The sequence below is a fragment of the Danio aesculapii genome, chromosome 20 (assembly GCF_903798145.1).
Source record: "Danio aesculapii chromosome 20, fDanAes4.1, whole genome shotgun sequence".
NCBI lineage: Eukaryota > Metazoa > Chordata > Actinopteri > Cypriniformes > Danionidae > Danio > Danio aesculapii.
Window position 1 is genome coordinate 18639272 of NC_079454.1, and position 21395 is coordinate 18660666.

The 21395-nt window shown below is 34.4% G+C and overlaps 1 protein-coding gene across 1 annotated transcript; it reads left to right on the forward strand.

The window, feature by feature from the left end:
- Nucleotides 1–78: 78 nt before the first annotated feature.
- arv1 (ARV1 homolog, fatty acid homeostasis modulator) lies at nucleotides 79–18909 on the forward strand. Its single transcript, XM_056445552.1, has 5 exons — nucleotides 79–208; nucleotides 1845–1964; nucleotides 4802–4955; nucleotides 8103–8324; nucleotides 17551–18909. Exons 1-5 carry the CDS (start codon nucleotides 113–115, stop codon nucleotides 17676–17678), a joined length of 720 nt encoding a protein of 239 aa, XP_056301527.1. The 5' UTR covers nucleotides 79–112; the 3' UTR covers nucleotides 17679–18909.
- Nucleotides 18910–21395: the final 2486 nt, after the last annotated feature.

The window sequence follows — 21395 nt, forward strand, 5'->3', positions numbered from 1 at the left end:
AAGAGGCGGAGGAGCAGAATAGAACTACACTTCCCGTCAGGCGCGTCACAAGCCCCGCCTGTTCTGGAAGTTCAGGAAGCAGGAGGCGTGTTTTCGTGCTGTCATACGGAGAATGGCACCGGGAGTGTTTAAATGCGTCGAGTGTAACGAAGACGCGAACGAACTGCATCGAGACTACAGCAATGGCATACTTAAGATCACCATATGTGTGAGTGTTTGTCGTAAAGCTCACATTTTTAAGTTAAAATAATTGTTTTCGGTGTTCTATTTTTAGGTTTGCGTGCTCACAATGTATATAGGCCTTTTGTATTACACAGAAGGAACTGCACACTGTTTTTACCACTACTATAACGTTACTTCGTATTTATTCATATATATGTCAACAAAATGTTATCTATTTAACATTTCCATTTTATTCGACTAGATATTTCACTATAATCTGTAAGATACAGTTTTTATAACATTAACTGTACATTGAGATGTTGGGAACTGAAGTGCTGTTTGTTGACAGAGATTTTAGAGAGTAGAAAAGGAAATAAATTAATGCTCAAAGTATATATTTTCATGGACTGTTTGAAATATGTTATAGGCTAGGGGTTTGGGTTTTCAAAGTACATTGATAAAAAAGATAAATGGTTAAAATACGTATCCAAACATTACTGATATTAATAAATAAGCATGTATTAGTGTAAAAGGAACAGAATTGCAAACAAAATTGGACTGAGGTACTGTAATATATAGATTGTAATCATTCTAAAATAATTAATAAAGAAGCTTGAGTAAATACTTAATAATCAAATAAATTAAATGATATCATATTTATTTTGTTAAATAAAATAGATACCATGAATAAATAAATAAATAAATAAATAAATAAATAAATAAATAAATAAATAAATAATATTTTTTAATAATAATAATAGTGTTCATTCATTTTCTTTCGGCTTAGTCCCTTTATTCATTTGGGGTTGTCACAGCGCAATGAACCGCCAAACTTATCCAGCATATGTTTTACACAGTGAATGCCCTTCCAGCTGCAACCCTGTACTGGGAAACACCCATACACTGCATTCAAACTCATTCACTACGGCCAATTTAGTTCAACTCAATTCGCCTATAGCGCATGTCTTTGGACTGTGGGGGAAACTGGAGCACCCGGAGGCAACCCATGTGAACATGGGGAGAACATGCAAACTCCACACAGAAATGCCAACTGACCCAGCCCAGGCTCTAACCAGCAACCTTCTTGCTGTGAGGCGACAGAGCTAACCACTGAGCCACTGTGTCACCAAAATAATAATAAAAATAGTTAAATAAATGAATTAATTAATAAACAAACAAATTAAAAAGTAAATAAACAAATATAATGAATATTGAATGTATACAAATGTAAAGTAATAAAAATTAAATATTTTCCAAAAAATATTATGCTTATATTTTAGGCTTGTATAATATCAGTATTTGATATTGGGAATCTATACAGAAATATATATATACATAGGTTCAGCTCATAATGATGATGATACAGCATCTGGGGGTCTGTAGCATACAAAAGATTCAACACCCCTGGTAAAGGCTAATGGCTTTCATTAATAAATAAATGAATAAATAAATAAATAAATAAAAAAGCAAATGTGTTATGTTTAATTTTTTTTGTTTGTTTTTAATGAAACAATGGAGCTTTTGCATGCCACAGACCCCCAGATGCTCTATGATCATCCTTATGCGAGGAACCCCTGCGTATTTATTTTGAACACTCACAAATTATTTTATTTTAGCAAACATAAATGTATAGTTAGCAAATTCAAACCAACTCATGTTTGTTTTTTTTCTTCTCTCTGCAGAGTTCCTGCAAGAAGCCAGTGGACAAATACATTGAATATGATCCAGTAATTATTCTGATAGATGCCACTCTGTGCAAAATCCAGGCGTTTAGGCATATCCTCTTCAACACTGAGATTAATGTGAGTAAAACTCTTTTTTTTTTAAATTCAGTTTCATATTAGCATTGAAACGTTGTTTACTGTTTGAAGAACACCGATTGTTCAATGTGATTACAGTACATAGTCATTGATGTAAAGTTTTATATGTGCACATTCGTTCAGTGACAGCTTGTGACATGGTCCACTCTACTTTGAATATTCGGTCTGAAATGACTTCAAAACTACATTAGCACTATTTATGACTACGCCACTATTATGAATGAAAGTATTGACCCCTATATTTTTGAATCGGAGGATTTATGGTTTATATATGTTCTTTTCTTTTACATTAAGCTTCTTTTTTCTTTATTAATGAGAATATTGTAGAACTTATAAAAGCAATAAACATTTAATTGGATTAAAATTTTGATCTTATTTACCATTTGCTAACTTTTTATTTATTGTTTGTTTGTTTAATTATTGTTAGTTTTTATTGTAATTATTGATAGAGTTTTATTAATAATTAATTCAGAGCAAGTCTTTGCTATATTCATTCATTCATTCATTTTCTTTTCGGCTTAGTCCCTGTATTAATCTGGGGTCGCCACAGTGGAATGAACCACCAACTTATCCAGCATTTGTTTTATGCAACGGATGCCCTTCCAGCTGCAACCCATCACTGGGAAACACATACACACTTATTCACAGACACATACACTACGGACAATTTAGCCTTCCCAATTCACCTGTACTGCATGTCTTTGGACTGTGGGGGAAACCGGAGCACCCGGAGGAAACCCACGCGAATGCAGGGAGAACATGCAAACTCCACATAGAAACGTCAACTGACCCAGCCGAGGCTGAAACCAGCGACCTTCTTGCTGTGAGGCGACAGCACTACCTACTGCGCCGCTGCATCGCCTCTTTGTTATATTATATTATAATATAATTTTATTTTATATATTTTAAAGCCTAGCACCTTAATTTTATTTATTATTATTATTATTATTATTATTATTATTATTATTGTTATGGGGCCTCACGGTGGCACAGTGGGTAGCACAATATCCTCACAGCAAAAAGGTCTCTGGTTCGACCCTCGGCTGGGTCAGTTGGCATTTCTGAGTTTTGCATGTTCTCCCAGTCTTGGCGTGGGTTTCCTCCGGGTGCTCCGGTACAGGTAAATTGGGTAAGCTAAAGTTTTCCGTAGTGTATGTGTGTGAATGAGTGTGTATGGATGATATATATATACACACACGGCTGAAAACAGAATTATTAGCCCCCCTGAATTATTAGACCCCCTGTTTATTTTTTTCCCTATTTTCTGTTTAACGGAGAGAAGATTTTTTCAACACATTTCTAATAACTGATTTATTTTATCTTTGCCATGATGACAGTAAATATTTTATGAGAAATATTTCAAGACACTTCTATACAGCTTAAAGTGACATTTAAAGGCTTAACTTGGTGAATTAGGTTAACTAGGCAGGTTAGGGTAATTAGGCAAGTTATTGTATAATGATGTTTTTTTCTGTAGACTATCGAAAAAATATATAGCTTAAAGGGGCTAATAATATTGTCCTTTAAAATGATGTTTAAAAAATTTAAAACTGGTTTTATTTTAGCCGAAACAAATCAAATAAGACTTTCTCCAGATGAAAAAAATATTATCAGACATACTGTGAAAAATTCCTTGCTCTTTTAAACATTATTTGGGAAATATTTTTAAAAGAATTAAAAAATTCAAAGGGTGTGTATATTTATATTATATTATATTATATTATATTATATTATATTATATTATATTATATTATATTATATTATATTATATTATATTATATTATATTATATTATATTATATTATATTTAAATGTAATTAAACATATATTTTCAAAATATTGTCTAAATGATATTATTAAATAAGTCTTCAAATGTAACCAAATTAAAAAATATCTTCATAATAACTTCATATAAAAAAGGGGTAAAGTTGGTTCTATATTTGCACAATCATTCAGTGACAACTGAGCTCCCTATATTGTTTGTTAACCACTCTACTTTGAATATTTGGCCTGAAATCACATGCAAGTATTACTTGAAAACAACATCAGCACTATTTTTGACTGTAAACAATGTTGTACTTTGATAGTCGTTGGCTGCTAATAGGATTTCCCTATTTAAAATGTGCAAAGAATGTTGAAAGTACACTGTAAAAAACAGGGTTTCACGCAATTCATTCATGTTGTCCTAACACAAATTCATAAAGTTAACAAACTGAGGTGGATTGAACATAAAACAATTAAGTTGTCCCAAAAAAATCTCAAGAATTGTGTTGTTTCAGCTCATTTTAAATAAGTAGCTCGAACAAGCAGCAAAAATAATTTTTCAAGTGTATATTATTAAGGAGAAAGTCTGAATGTCAGAACATAAAACCAACTTTACCTCATTTACATAGGCTGCGTCTGAAATCGCATACTTCCAAACTATATATGCTAAAAACAGTAATATGAGCCGAGTAATATGTCTGAATTCAAAGTATTCGATAAAAAGTATGCAAGAAGTACCTTAATGACCTACTTCCGGTGAGATTTTGAAGTTTTTATTTGTGGTATCCCATAATGCACCATGAGAGAATTCATAAATGGGAGTGAAGCAACACAGCTGATGTGGGTAGGTCATGTGATAATGACAAATGATCGTGGATGTCGTACGTCCGAGATCCATTCATACTACTCACATTCAAACTATATAGAACATACTTTTCATAACGGTCGTGTAGTAAATTCAAATGTATTACATACTCAAGCAGCAGCCGATTTTGGACGCAGCAAGAGTCTTGTATTGTGTGGACAGCTTGTGTTATGTTCTCTCTTTTTCTGTAGATCCACTGGAAGCTGTGCGTATTCTGTCTGCTGTGTGAAGCATATCTGCGCTGGTCTCTCCTGCAGGGCTCTCAGTCCAGCAATGACCCTGCCGATATCATCCGCTACACCAAAGAATGGGAGTTTTACTGCATGTTTGCACTGGCTGCTCTGGGTAAGTCTAGTTTTTTTAGTCCAGTCACTGACACAATGGAGTTATTGAGATGTTGAGCTGATTAGCAGTGTAGTGTATAGGTATTTTTGAAGGTATGATGAAAGGTTTATGGGTTTGCGGTTCTAGTGTTTGTTAGTCAGCATTATTACTGCAGTTTTCAGTTGATTAATTATGTCTCAAGGAACCTTTCTTGTTATAATGATAATTTTTTTTTTCTAGATTCTTTGACTAATTTATTAGAACAGCATTTATTTGAAATAGATTTCACTAGATAGATGTTGTTTGGTCAGTCATTCCCTTTAGTCATTTAATGATTGAAAGTATAGGGAAAAAATCTTGCTGACCCCATATTTTAAAAAATATGTATTATTCTCTTTTACATTACGCAATTTTTCTTGATTAATGAGGACATTACAAGGCTCATAAAAAGAATAAACATTTACCTTAATAAAACATTTTAATTTGCAAACTTTTTATTTATTGTTTGTTTGTTTGTTTGTTCAATTATTTGTAGAATTTTGTTAGTAGTTTATTATGTTATTAATTTTATTATTTTTGTTTACGATTATTATTATACATATATAGATGGATGGATGGATAAATAAATAGATATGTGCATGCATATTATAGGTGGGCATCGATTAGTTTTTTTAATTTAGATTAATCTCACTGTAATCTTGGAATAAATCTAGATTAATCTAGATTAAAATGGCTCATTGAATTCTGCTGAAGGCATTCAGAATATGTGTGCTACCAAATAATGACTAAATATAAGACTTTGGGAACGGGTTTCTCAAGCCAGGTGGCGCATTAGACCAGGGGAAAAACGGGAGTGTTGGCAGGTATGGAAAGCACTTCACGTAAACACCTTAATTATATTATTGTCTATTAGGGCAAATAACTAGACTACAGATGTCCATGTAAACGTAGTCAGTAGTGACTTCAAAGTAAGTGAAAGATCCAGAAGGGCATCCTGCTGATTTGATTCAGAAGGGCATTTTTTTGTTAGATGGCTCACTGGTCAGGTATACATCCGCTCTAAAATATCAAGGTGAAAGTCTTCATAGCTTGCGTAGAATAGACCCAGCTCCCAACCCAACTTTAGGAATAGATTAACGGCGATATTTTTTAATCACGCGATAAGAGTCTCGCGTTTACAGAGCACGATAACCCCAATAACAGCCCACCACTAATGTATAAATACATGTTTGGTATATAAGCATTTAGAGCAATGTTTATTTCTAATTTATTGTAGAATATTTTTCTATTATAATATAATTATTCCATTCTATTTTTTCTATTATTTTATATTATTAAATTATATTGTGTTATATTTATTTTTATTTATTCTATTCTATTTATTATATTTAATTTTGGCAGCTAGCTTTCTGCAACTCTCACATAGTCGCCCACTGAAGCTAAGCAGGGCTGCGCCTGGTCAGTACCTGGATGGGAGACCACATGGTAAAGCCACTGGAAGTGGTGTTAGTGAGGCTAGCAGGGAGCGCTTAATCTGCAGTCTGTGTGGGTCCTAATGCCCCAGTAGAGTGAATGGGACTCTATACTGCTCAGTGAGCATCTTCTTTTACATGAGACATTAAACCGAGATTCTGACTCTCTGTGGTCGTGAATCCCATGATGTCCTTCGAAAAAGATTAGGGGTTTAACCCCGGCATCCTGGCCAAATTTGCCCACTGATCTCTGTCCATCATGGCCACCTAACCATCCTCATATCATAATTGGCTTCATCACTCTGTCTCCTCTCCACCAATCAGCTGGTGTGTGGTGTGTGGTCTGGCACAATATGGCTGCTGTCGCGTCATCCAGGTGGATGCTGCAAACTGGTGGTGGATGAGGAGATTCCCCTTATTGTGTAAAGCGATTTGAGCGTCTAGAAAAGTGCTATATAAATGTAAAGAATTATATTATATTATATTATATTATATTATATTATATTATATTATATTATATTATATTATATTATATTATATTATATTATATTATATTATATTATATTATATTATATTAAAATTGTAAGAAGGTCGCTGGTTCGAACCTCGGCTGGGTCAGTTGGCATTTTTGTGTGGAGTGTGTATGTTCTCCCCGTGCTCGCGTAGGTTTCCCCTGGGTGCTCCGATTTCCCCCACAAGTCCAAAGACATATGGTACAGGTGAATTGGGTAAGCTAAATTGTCTGTAGTGTATGTGTGTGAATGAGAGTGTATGGATGTTTCCCAGTGATGGGTTGCAGCTGGAAGGGCATCCGTTGCGTAAAACTCATGCTGGATAAGTTGGCGGTTGATTATATTATATTATATTATATTATATTATATTATATTATATTATATTATATTATATTATATTATATTATATTATATTATATTATATTATATTATATTATATTATATTATATTATATTATATTATATAGGGTAATTTAAAAAATATCAAAACAGTGTATAAATTAAATCAGTTAATAAAACTTAAAACTAATAGTATGAATGATAATAAATATGAATATATAGAAAAACGTAGATTTTGTAGATCGCTATTTAGACAACCAATAAATATAGTTTATTCATTCATTCATTTTATTTTCGGCTTAGTGCCTTAATCTGGGCTCGCCACAGCGGAAAGAACCGCCAACTTATCCAGCATTTGTTTTACGTAGCAGATTCTCTTCCAGCTGCAACCCATCACTGGGAAATAAATATAGTTTATTGTGTGCAAATTGTTACCAATAATAATATATAATTTGCTCAAGTTAAGCCAAACTTTTATTTTGTCAGGTTGTAGTGAACATCATCGGCATCCATGATCTCAATGAAATATAATGTGATTTTCTAATATAATATATGTTTGATTATAGCTAATTTATAAACATATTGTATTTTGCACTCTACGGTCACTCTTATTTGATAGGCTAAAATAATAACGTCCTATGGCATTGGTTAACTCTAATAGCAGGTATTTATAACCTGTTTTAACACATTTTAATCTGTTTTAATCTGTTTTGATCATTATTATTCTTTGTTGTTTTTATGTTTTATACTTGTTTCTTTTATTTTTGTTTATGTAAAGTACTTTGAATTACCATTGTGTATGAAATGTACTATATTAAATAAACTTGCCTTGCCTTATATTTCCAGAGCTGACTGTGTACTTCGTCGGCGTGCTTGTGATTCTCTGGACAGTGCAGTGTTTCTCTGGCACGTCTTTACAGTTTGCTCCTCTTCTGAAGGCTCTTCTGCTGTCCAGCTATGGCAAAGTGCTGCTGATTCCCGCAGTGATCTGGGAGCATGATTTCTCCCCGCTCTGCTTCAGCCTCATACGACTCTTCGTTCTCACCTCCAATTCACAAGCCATACGAGGTGAATATCAACAAACACCCACTCTTTCACATTGTACACATTAAGGCCCCATCCCAACTCTATATTTTACCCCTACAACTCTGCCTACCACTTTTCCTTCCTCTTGGCCTTTGAAACAGAGTGTGAAGGGGTAGGGATAGAAATATACAAGTGTATGTAAACTAGTGTATGTTGCGAGCTTTGCGGATGCATCGTTTTCTATCCATTTATACAGAAATGGAGTGTAATGCTGAGTGGGCATTGTCGTTACTCTTCAATATGAATGAACTGAATGCCTTTCGAATCTTGATGTCATACACTACAGCACAAAGACAGTTGATAAAGTGGTTGCCGAGTAACATAAAAAGCACAGCGCATTGCTCTTTTAAACAAAAGACAGTGCGTTGGGTCTTGTGGGCAAGCCTCTGTGTGTGACAATATATAAACTAAATATAAACTATATTAATATACATATTTACAGTGCTCGTTTTGATTGATATAACCACAAAAAATTTACATTAACATTATACCAGACATGCCGAATTTTCACCAGAATTTTCAGACAGACTGGCCTTGTTTGTCAAATCATCAGGCAACATTATCAGAATTTAAAGTATGTTGTGTAATATTTTGCAGCGGTTATTAATTATCTTTAGTAAAATTAAAATTTGAAGTTTCTTTGAAGGTCATGACCGTAACACATTAACGTCATTATGAATTAGATGCTAGATGTAATAAAACAAGATCCTTATTAATGCCATTTTTTCTTTTTTACATTCGAAGGTCTCCTTGCTCAGTTTTATAGTCAAGTTCCTGCTATAGCTGGTTTATTCAGAGAGAAAACTCCTATGCCCCTTTGTTTGTAGTTTGGTCGTGAAAAACCTCAGTTTTAAGGGCTATATGGCCTTCCCCCTCACTCCTACGCCTCCAAGCTAAATAATTTCTCTAACAAGAAAGTTATTTTCAAAGCTAAATTTAGCCATTTAATCAGAATAATATAAGCTGGTACCAATTTAATAAGTGACATCTAAAGCTTGTTTGTGCTGCAGGTGGCAAAGCATCTGTATCTGAAGTTGTCTTAGATTTAGTAAATGCACTTACACAACAATAAAAGCGGAAAAATTTTATGGGATTTAATTCAAACAAGACTTTCACATCACAGATATGATTGACAAAATGAGTAGGATTCTGAAGATGATATTGCAAGTAGGTGGCAGCAAATAATTGTATTACTAAATGAGTCGTTTATTTAACCGATTCATTTGAATTAATGATTCACTCTCTAAGTGTTCCTACTGAATGGACTAAAGTTTCGCATGGCGCTTGCATTGGAAAGTTCAAGCTTGGTGAACTCGCATCACGTGATTGCGTAAGACCAATCGAAGATCAAAACATGACTTCTCTAGAAAGAAATTTTAAATATTGAGCAATCGCTTACATTTTTAATAATCTTGTTTAATTCCACCCCTTTTCACAGCACCATATGACAGAATTTCGCAAGCTCAAACTCTAGTGTGACAGCGGCTTCAGTCCTACCATGTAATTCCCGCCCACACAGTAAACACGTTTTAAAGCTGTTCGTTCAATTTTTCTTTAATCACATTTTTAATTTTGTTTGTAAAAACAAAATGTGACGAACAAAAATAAATATTTGACTAAAAACTAAATTTTTATGTCCGTGAGAAGGTTCCTATTTGGCATAAATTAACTGAAAACAAAAACGAGAAAACCAGTTATATGCGGTTACATGGTTCATAGTGATGCGTACATAATTAAGTTCAACGATTGCCAATTATATCACATTACACTGAACGCATAAACCGGAAGTTGCTGAGATTTTTATTTTAGTATGCTGATGTACTTCCAACTTATATTATACTGAGTTGTGGGTGGGGCTTTCTTCTTCATAATTCCTTCATAGCAAACTAGAGTTTAGAGTTTAAGAATATTGTGACATCATCAGAGATGGACCGGACCGCTATTCCAAACGTGGACGTAAGTGGTCAGACTTTGATTGAGGATTGAATGACTTTTATTTTGCGCATATTAATTGTTCACCTAAAGAGAAACAATGTGCGCTCGCTAAATAAGCATTGTAAATTTTGATTTCACACCGACTTTAAGAGCTTGCTTGTGATTGGCATCTCTTTTGGGGAAGTGATCATACATTGGCAATGGTATAAACCAGGGATCTCGTTCCTGGAGGTCCGGTGCCCTGCAGGGTTTAGCTCCAACTTGCCTCAACACACCTGCCTAGGTGTTTCAAGTATACCTAGTAAGACCTTGATTAGCTTGTTCAGGTGTGTTTGATTAGGGTTGGAGTTAAAATCTGCAGGACACCAGACCTCCAGGAACAAGTTTGGTGACCTCTGGTATAAACCATTATAGGGGACAAATTTATACTTTGGATTTGTATTACTTGTGATTGATTAAGATTCAGGTCAGTAAAATGATCCCCCTACATCTTGTTTTGGTGTTCTCCAGTAGTGATCCGGGCTTATGCAAATCGACAATGAAATATCAGTTATTTACGTTATTTTACCGGTGATGGACAAGTATTACAGATTTTTTTTTAAAAGTATCCTATTAAAGAGGAAAGAGCTTGACAACATCAGATTCTATCAATGTCGTAACGAATGCCCTTAAATAATGTTGCGATGTTGACAGCAAACATCAAGTGTTTATTGAGATTGTGTCGTCTGTCATACTATATAGTCTGTTCTTTACAGAAGTTTTAAACAGATTAACGTGCGGTGATCGTACTGATGAGGCACCTTTATTGAGCCTACTATATAAAAGTTTTTTAAATATGGTCTTCCATTACTTAAAATAACTTACATTTTTTAATATTTATAGTCTGTATGTAAAATTAACACTTAGCTTAGATCGCAGTGATCATTATGCAAGGATCATGCATTGCATTAGCTTATTCTTCAGTATAGGTTACATTCTTTGATTGAAGTGCTGTATTTTAGTCATTGCTTTCAATAATTAAATAATGATATTAAATAAGCACCCAACAAACACATTTACGTTGTAGCGATATCTGTACAACGTTGCATTTTTTCAAAGGCAACGTCGCCAGTTACGTGTTCGCTACATTGTTACAACGTAGAAATGTAAGACGTGAGAAGGCTGTAGCAACGTTGTCTGACATTCAGCAAGCGTAAGACGACGTTCTTACTACATGCATTAAGGGTAAGCAGTAATAATTTTCCAGTATTGCTTAATAATAAATATTGCTTATTCATTTTTCCTTTTTAATTTAATCAACTGCATGTGTAAGCGTTAAAGTGTAAAAATGCCACACAAATTAGTATAATCAAGCTTTTTTATTAAATATTTCATAACATTTAATACATAAAGTACACTACGAATTATAAGTAAACAATATAAATTAAAGTTTACATTATATTAAATAATTAACTATATATAATTAAACTAAAAGGATAGGCTAAATTAAAATCTCCATTAAGAGGGTAAACAAACAAGAAGTAAACAAGAAAGCATTAAAATATAAATTATTAAATATAAATATATCAAAATGCAGACACTACATTGAAGCTCTGGACTAGAGAATACAGCAGGCCGCGGAGCGCAGCCGAAGACCAGGTGTAGTTGTTGGTACGGAGAAAGCAGTCAGAGAAAGAAATCCAACCGAGAATCCAGTTCAGAGATGGATCCACCGCAGCCACAAGTCAAAATAGGCAGTGAAAGAGAGAAAACAGATCCGAGCTTGACACAACAGGACTACACAAATGACCACTGATGACTTATTTAGCAAAAAGAAATAAAGCAATAGTGACGTCTCCTCGGTCGTTGTTGAATGAGACGCCAAACAGTCTGTTGAAATTTAAACTGATTCATTGATGACGAGTAAATGTTATACAGTGGTCGTCTATGCCGCCTAAGCACAAACTAAAGCAACGGCTGTTTAAATGGCAACGTTTGGACACCGTTGTGACAACCTTCAGCAACAACGTAGATCCTCAACCTTTTTACGTGTTTGGTACAACGTTGTAGGAAGGTTGTTACGTCGAGGCAATGTTGTGTGTTTATTGGGCATTTGTTGATTCTTACTAGACTTTTATTTAAAGAAAATATTTATTTGGGTGGGAATGCTTACATTTTGAGTCTGAATTACAGATGTCATAAACCAGACGCATCTTGCGTTATTTAGGATATTGATTAATCGGTTTATTGAGCGTTAATTTAAATGCTGATCGATCATGGATTTTGTGGAAATTGACATCCCTACACTGTAAAACCTGATAAGTTACAGCTGAAGTGAGAATTATTAGCCCCCCTGAATTATTAGCCCCCCTGTTTATTTTTTTCCCCAATTTCTGTTTAACGGAGAGAAGATTTTTTCAACACATTTCTAAACATAATAGTTTTAATAACTCATTTCTAATAACTGATTTCTTTTATCTTTGCCATGATGACAGTAAATAATATTTGACTAGATATTTTTCAAGATTCTTCTATACAGCTTAAAGTGACATTTAAAGGCTTAACTGGGTTAATTAGGTTAACTAGGCAGGTTAGGGTAATTAGGCAAGTTATTGTATAACGATGATTTGTTCTACAGACTATCGAAAAAAATATACAGCTTAAAGGGGCTAATAATTTTGACCTTAAATGGTTTTTAAAAAATTAAAACTGTTTTTATTCTAGCCGAAATGAAACAAATAAGACTTTCTCCAGAAGAAAAAACATTATCAAACATACTGTGAAAATTTCCTTGCTCTGTTAAACATCATTTGGGAAATGTTTAAAAAAATAAAAAAAACTAAGGGGGGCTAATAATTCTGACTTCAACTGTAACTCAAACTGTTTGAGGAAACCGATTGCGGCAAACCATTTAAGTTATGAAACCAAATGATTTGAGTATTTGAATAGGCAGCAGACATGAATAAACAGATAAACAAGGTGAAACACAGCAAAGCAAGACAAAGAAAACGCTTTGCAATATCACAAATACAGTAAACAAGACTCCACAACTAGTGTGTGTCTGTGCTACTTAAATAGTCCATGTAATTAGTCTTTGACAATCCTCTGGCTGTGTATATGCAATCAGTCAGGATTAGGAACCGGTGTGAGTGTGTGTAGTGCATGACTGGATCTTGTAGCTTTTAAAATGGTGGATTTGTAGTCCTTTAGCGATCTATGTTTATACCAGCGATCTGCACAGGCTGGATCGCTGGTGACCGTGACAGATTTGATATTGCTTGTAGCATTAGAGTTAAATAAACACAAAAAAACAATTCAATCATTCATAACTCAATCGGTTTTAGTTCTGCTTAATATAATCAGTTTATGAGTTACCATAACACTTTTTCATTAAGTCAAAGTAACTTTCTTTTAAATTATAAGTTAAACTAATTTCATTTAGTAATTTTCACTGTTAGGTTTTACAGTGTAATTCAAACACAAGAGCCACAAAATAAGCTCTTCCTTGTTGTTTCCAGTTTACAGGGCAATGTTTCCAAGCACGTTCAGGTTTAAATAAAGGCTTTTTTTCATTTGCATTACACTGGCTCTATGTATATTTAATGCTTGCGGGTAATTTACAAGATCATGTCTCGCCCATATATCCCAAGAAGAATCCAGTTATAAAACATTAGGTCACACTTTATTTTGATGGTACGTTTGTTGAATTTAAGTTACATAGGTATCTAGATATTTTTCAAGACACTTTTGTTCAGCCTAAAGTGACATTTAAAGGATTAACTACACTGGAAAAAATTATTCAATTATGATTCCTTGGATTTACTCAATTTTTTTAGGTTAAGTGGTTGTAAACAATTTATTTGTGTAGAATTTAAACAACCAAATTATGTTGAACATTGCTCAATTTAATTTGTTTGTTTAAATTCAACACAAATAAATTGTTTGCAACAGTTTTGCATGCAAAACTTTTTTCAGTGTAGGTTAATTAGGTTAACTAAGCAGGTTAGGGTAACTAGGCAAATTATTGTATAACGATGGTTTGTTCTGTAGACTATCGAAAAAAAAATATAAGGGACTAATAATTTTGACCTTAAAATGGTGTTTAAAAAATTTAAATCTACTTTTATTCTAGCCGAAATAAAACAAATAAGACTTTCTCCAGAAGAAAAAAAATATTATCAGACATACTGTGAAAATTTGCTTGCTCTGTTAAACATCATTTGGGAAATATTTAAAAAAGAGAAAAAAATCAAAGGGGAGCTCATAATTCTGACTTCAGCTGTAAGTAGACTGTTATGTTGGAGTTAGGGTTAGAGTTTGAGTCAAGGTTAGTGATAGTTGACATGTACTTGAAAAATTTCTTATAGTCACTTAAATGTCTGTTTAGCAGCAGTATCAACAGATATTAAGCAGACAGTCCATTAATACTCAATTGGACCATAAAAATAAAGTGTTATAAAATATTATTGTTACAAGCATACCGTTGTGAATCTGGCTTAAGTAAGGAGATCATTTTGAACACTGCTTGGTTATGTATTTACTCCAAAAATAATTTTGGGTAACCTTTACCTCCCTCCCAAAAAAAGTTATGGACTGCAGATTTAAATAATACCGCTGCATATTCTCTTGCTTTCACATAAACAAATCTCAGACTCTCTGATCCAAAGTAAATACGTGTCTGTTTCCCACACATGCACATTCACACAGAGGGCTGTATTGTTTGGAATGGGCTGTTGTTTGCGTAAGGTCCTCCACCTGGAGCTACATTACAGCAGTTCCTGTCATTTGAGCAGATGTTTCACTAACGCTGGTGTAGCGATAATAAAAGGAGCAGTATGTTGCTACCAAATTAATGCTAAGTTAAAAATATATATATAAAAATCTTTATATAAAAGACTTGTGATCTCATTCACTTTCATTGATGTTTAGAGGTTAAAAACAGTTCGTTATGCTGCTTGATGTTGCAAACTGACATTTTCTTATTATATTATTCTAGTTTTTATGTATAGTCACTTATTTTAGAGCAAGTTGTTTGATCATTTTCTGCCTTTTATTATTCCTAGTCATTTCTCCCATAGACGCAGAATGTCAATATCGGAAAATGGCAACTTTTATTTATTATTGATCTTAGTACACGATGTAACTACAGAATAGACAAGCTTTAAATAGAGATATTTTCAAAACACTTTTTTTAGGTTTTTAAAGTGAGATGCTTATGGTCTAATCTGATTCAATGATCTATGCTAACCTAAGCTAAGCCAAAAGGGCTCATGCCAGATCCAGAGATCGACTGAATAGATTAAAAAAGGCAAAACTGGATAACTCTAGTTGACTTGTAAAGTAAGCCTATGTGCAAAAACTAGTGGAGTATTCTATACTTTTTGGTACAACTGTCATTAGATGTTTATGAGGTTGTCAGGCCAGTTATCTAAAACTTTTTTATAAAAAGAGTAATATTTAAAAACTTAACACTACAAAACGTAGACAAGTTAAGACTTTCTAAACCATGTTTCCTGTATCATGAATACTTTTGTATTTTTCCAAACGTACAAGTTAATAAAATTTTTTATTAAAAACGATGCGCCATGGTAAAGCATCAACGTTTCTGGATTATTACACCGAGTATGGTATTTCCATCAGTCTTGCAAAGTGTAACTACAGAACAGTCTTAAGTATGATCAAAACACTTTTTTTGAGTTTTTAAAATGAGATGCTAATGGTCTAATCCGATTCCATGATTTATGCTAAGCTAAGCTAAAAAGGCTCCCATCACACCCAAGTTTTGGCTGAATAGATTTAAAAATGGTAAAACTCTACTCTTAAACTCTATGTGATTTGTAAAGTGAGCCTATGTCCAAAAACTGTTGTTAGATGTATTTGAGGTACAAGGATGTCAGAGCAGTTATCTAAAACTTTTTAATGAAAATTGTTTTTCAAAACCAGAATAAACCAAGTGAATTCTAAGAGTAATATTTAAAAACTTGACACTACATAACGGGTTGGCATGGTGGCTCAGTGGGTAGCTATGTCGCCTCAAAGCAAGAAGATTGCTGGTTCGAGCCTTGGCTGGGTCAGTTGGCATTTCTGTGTGGAGTTTGCATGTTCTCCCCGTGTTCGCGTGGGTTTCCTCCGGGTACTCTGGTTTCCCCCACAGTCCAAAGACATGCGCTATAGGTGAATTGGGTAGGCTAAATTGGCCGTAGTGTATGAGTGTAAATGAGAGTGTATGTGTGTGTCCCAGTCATGGGTTGCAGATGGAAGGACATCCGCTTCGTAAAACATATGCTGCATAAGTTGGTGTTCATTCCACTGTGGCGACCCCAGATTAATAAAGGGACTAAGCCGAACAAGAAAATAAACGAATGAACTTTCTAAAACACATTTCCTGTATCATGAACACTTTGTATTTTCCCAAACTTATACGTTTTTTTTAAACGATGCGCCATGGTAAAGCAGCAAAGTTCCTAGATTATTACGTCAAAATGAGAGCATGGTACCTATATCAGAAAATAGCAACATTTCATTATCTGTCAGTCTTGCAAAGTGTAACTGCAGTCAAGATTTAAATATAAATCTGATCAAAACCCCTTTTTTAGGTTTTTAAAGTGAGATGAGCCAGACACAGAGATCGGCTGAATGGATTCAAAAATGGTAAAACTCTACTGGTTAACTGTAGTTGACTTGTAAAGTGAGCCTATATGTGCAAAAACTAGTGGAGTGTTTATTTAAAATACTAATCGTACATTTTGAAATTGTTGATCTGAACTGTTGTTAGATATACTTGAGGTGCAACGGTCAGACTTTTTAAATAAAATAGTTTTTCAAAATCTTATCAAAACAAGTGAATACAAAGAGTTTTAAAAAACTTGACACTGCAAATCTTTAAACTTTCTAAAACATGTTTCCTGTATCATGAATACTTTTATATTTTTCCAAATGTGTAAGTTAATAAAAGTTTGATATAAAAAGATGCGCCATGGTAAAGCAGTAACATTTCTAGATTATTATGTCAAAATGAGAGTGTGGTTTTTCAGTCAGTCATTTAAAGTGTAACTACAGAAGAGTGAGGTTTTAGATCTAAAAATGATCAAAACACTATTTTTAGTTTTTAAAATGAGATGCTAATGGTCTAATCCGATTAAATGATCTATGCTAAGCTAAGCTAAAAAGGCTCCTGTCACACCCAGTGATTGGCTTAATGGTTTCAAAAATGGTAAAACTCTACCGGTTAATTCTCGTTGTAAACACATTTTCTTTCCTGTATCATGAACACTTTGTATTTTCCATGTTCCAGTGATTCTGAACTGCAGTCGGCGTCTGTCTCTGCTGGCCGTGTGCGGTGGTCTGCTGTTGGAGATGTGGGTCACACAGGCTGTAAAAACACTTCAGGTCTGTTCACAAGATTATCTGTCAATGCTCTAGATCAGAAGAACATCACCGATTTGCTCCAAGAGTCTGAAAACTCAGGTTTGTCTCAAGCTTTTGACCTAACTCCATGATTCTTTGCTCACCAATGGTTCAAATGCCTTCGGCAAGAAAGAGGAAGAGAATGTTTGATTTACTGAACTGTTTACCTTGTTAAATCTCCGAAGTGAAATGTAAAGACATGCTTGTCATTACTTCAGAGATGTTGTTTGATCGAGACAGGAATTCGCTGGCAAGGCCAAGTGAAACTAAATGAGGTCGCAAAGAGCAAATTGTTTATCTTTACTATGGTTACTGCGTGGTTATGAGATTTTTTACTTGCATTTAAAGGGATAGTTCACTCCAAATTCTGTTGAACGCATAAGAAGATAGTTTGAAGAATGCTGGTACTTCCATAGTTGGAAAAAATACTATAAAAGGTCCAACATTCTTCAAAGTATCTTTTGTGTTCACTTAATAAAAAATAAAAAGATTTTTGCTGCTTGTTCAAGCTACTTATTTAAAATGAGCTTAAACAACCCAGTTTCTTTTGGGAAACTTACTTGTTTAGGTTCAATAAACTTAAATTTGTTCGGTTAACTTAATCAATTTGTGTTGGGACAAATAAATATAACAAATAAACTCTAGGATGGAATTTTCATTTTTTGGGGGTGAACTATCCCTTTAAATCTGTTATTTAACAACCTGACAACACAATTACTGAGAGTTTTTTTTTTGGGACAACTTAATTGTTTTATGTTCAATCTACTTAAATTTGCAAAAACGAATAAGTTTACTCAATTCCTACAAATGGATTGTGTTGAAGCCATCATTTTGTACAGTGTAGGCTGAAAAAACTACAGGCCTGTATGTTTGTAAAGACTTTTGAAGGCACTGCGTCGCATTCCTGAGGTCGTTCGTCAAATTCCTCAATTAGCTCTGCTGGGAGAAGATGTTAAGTCAAATATACTGCAGATGCCTGTGGACCGGTCGTGACACGAAACCTTCACACACTGTAATGATCTAGCAAAATAATGGGCGGTTTATGTATGGACTGTTTTGCTGATGTCACCAAACCCCTATTACATAAACGTGAAGTGTGAGCTTTCAGTAAGAACAACAGTTGTGTAACTCATACTGAAACAAACTCTGGGAATAAATCTCACACTTCTTTGTGAAACAGCTGCTTAATGTTTTGTAACTGTTCCGAGGAGGAGGATTGTGGTTATTAAAGAGAGTGTTTAACAAATTCAGTGTGGTTTTACTTCAGATCAATGTGCTAAAAATGATTCAGAACTCAAATTTCACTGGTATTACTCAACTGTTTGTTTGAACCAAAGCTGTTTATTATTTAGTTATGAATGTATATAAAAATCTAAATAATTACAGCATTGAATAGTTCACTTCAGTATCAGTAGCTGGAAGACCTTTATGATGTTTCATATTCAGCCAGACATGTATAAAAAATCTGTATTTAAAATACCAATATACACTTACCAGCCACTTTATTAGCTACACCTCCTTACTGGTAACGGGATGGACCCCCTTTTGCCTTTAGAACTGCCTTAATCCTTCGGCATAGATTCAACAAGGTACTGGAAATATTCCTTAATAATTTTGGTCCATATTGACATGATAGCAATACGCAATTGCTGCAGATTTGTCAGCTGCACATCATGCGATGTGCAGGATTGGATTGAGTTCTGGTGACTGTGGAGGCCATTTGAGTACAGTAAACTCATTGTCATGTTCAAGAAACCAGTCTGAGATGATTAGCGCTTTATGACATGGTGCGTTATCCTGCTAGAAGTAGCCATCAGAAGAGGTACACAGTGGTCATATAAGGATGATCATGGTCAGCAACAATACTCAGGTAGGCTGTGGTGTTGACACAATGCTCAAATGGTACTAATGGGCCCAAAGTGTGCCAAGAAAATATACCCAACACCATTACACCACCACCAGCTGCCTGAACCGTTGATACAAGGCAGGATGGATTCATGCTTTTATGTTGTTGTACACTAAGTTCTGACCCTATCTGAATGTCGTAGCAGATATCGAGACTCATCAGACCAGGCAACATTTTTCCAATCTTCTATTGTCCAACTTTGGTGAGTCTGTTCGAACTGTTGCCTCAATTTCCTGTTCTTAGCTGACAGGAGTGGCACCGGTGTGGTCTTCTGCTGCTGTAGGCCATCCGCCTTAAGGTTGGACGAGATGCTCTTCTGCAGACCTCTGTTGTAACAAGTGGTTATTTGAGTTTCTGTTGCCTTTCAATCAACTCGAACCAGTCTGGCCATTCTCCTCTGACCTCTGGCATCAACAAGGCATTTGCATCCACAGAACTGCCGCTCAATGGATATTTTCTCTTTTTCACACTATTCTTTGTAAACCCTACAGATGGTTGTGTGTGAAAATCCCAGTAGATCAGCAGATTCTGAAATACTCAGACCAGCCTGTCTGAAACCAAGAACCATGCCACGTTCAAAGTCACTTAAATCACCTTTCTTCCCCATTCCGATGCTCAGTTTGAACAGCAGCAGATCGTCTTGATCATGTCTACATGCCTAAATGCATTGAGTTGCTGCCATGTGATTGGCTGATTTAAATTTGCGCTAATGAGCAGTTGTACCTAATAAAGTGGCCGATAAGTGTAAATGGTTGGTACAGTGGATATCAAAATAAAGAAGTTTTTTTCCACTGAAATAATGGAATCGTAATTGTTTAAACACTTTAAGTCATTTTATCTGTGGCTGTTTCATGCTAGGACAACAGTCTTTTGCAAAATAACCAAAGCACTTGTTTTGAACGTAGAGAACAGAAATGATTATGGCACACAGAAAGATGACCTCATATTTCTGAAGGTTACAGCTGTCAAAAATGAGTAAGAGGTGAAAAGGGTCACTTTTAGTGTGCTATTTGAAGAACACACTTGGAATGTTCAGGCTGCACTGTATTTATTTAAATTTTATTTTATTCATTCATTTATCCATATATGTACGTTTGTTTGTATATTTAAACATATTTTATTTTAAATCTTATTTTATTTAGAACTTATTTAGATTTTTTTTATTTGTTTTGACTTTATTTAGAAATATTAAAGTAGTTGCCTGTATTTAAAAAATGGCGTTTGCTGTTTGTTCAAACTACTTATTTAAAATGAGCTGAAATGACAATTCTTGGGTTTTTTGGGGGGGTGGACAACTTAATTGCTTTATGTTCAATCCACTTAAATTTGCTAAAACTAATCAGTTAACTTAACTATTTCACGCTGCCCCAACACAAATCTATTGTGTGGAACCCAGCATTTTGTACAGTGTATAGAATAAAACTACAGTACTTACAATTATAGATAAAATCAAACTTTGATCTTCCAGTTGTCATTCTGTGTGACATCACACAGTCTATCTGCCTTCTTCAGTTGTTCAAATAGTTAATTTCGAAGGGCCCTTCGAAGTGGCCAATTTTAAACACTTCAATTTGGAATGACACTATGGCGGTCATTTTGTTTTCCCTCCAAAGTGGCCTTCAAAGGCGATAAATCCCATTTGGAACAAACTGAGTGACTTTCAAAGACATCACTAGTCACTCATAAGACATAATTAGCCTTACTAGATATCACTAGTATTTCACAGACATCACTTGTCTTCAGTCTTTTCTACAGTTTTCTAAATGTTTTAAATTCCTTAGCCTTAAAGTTGTTCTCAGTTAATTTTCCAGAGATTTTCAAACAGG

Coding starts and splice junctions, on each gene's coding strand:
- arv1 (XM_056445552.1), top strand. CDS start 113: ATGGCACCGGGAGTGTTTAAATGCGTCGAGTGTAACGAAGACGCGAAC. Junction 209..1,844: donor TACTTAAGATCACCATATGT/GTGAGTGTTTGT, acceptor TTCTCTCTGCAG/AGTTCCTGCAAGAAGCCAGT. Junction 1,965..4,801: donor TCTTCAACACTGAGATTAAT/GTGAGTAAAACT, acceptor CTTTTTCTGTAG/ATCCACTGGAAGCTGTGCGT.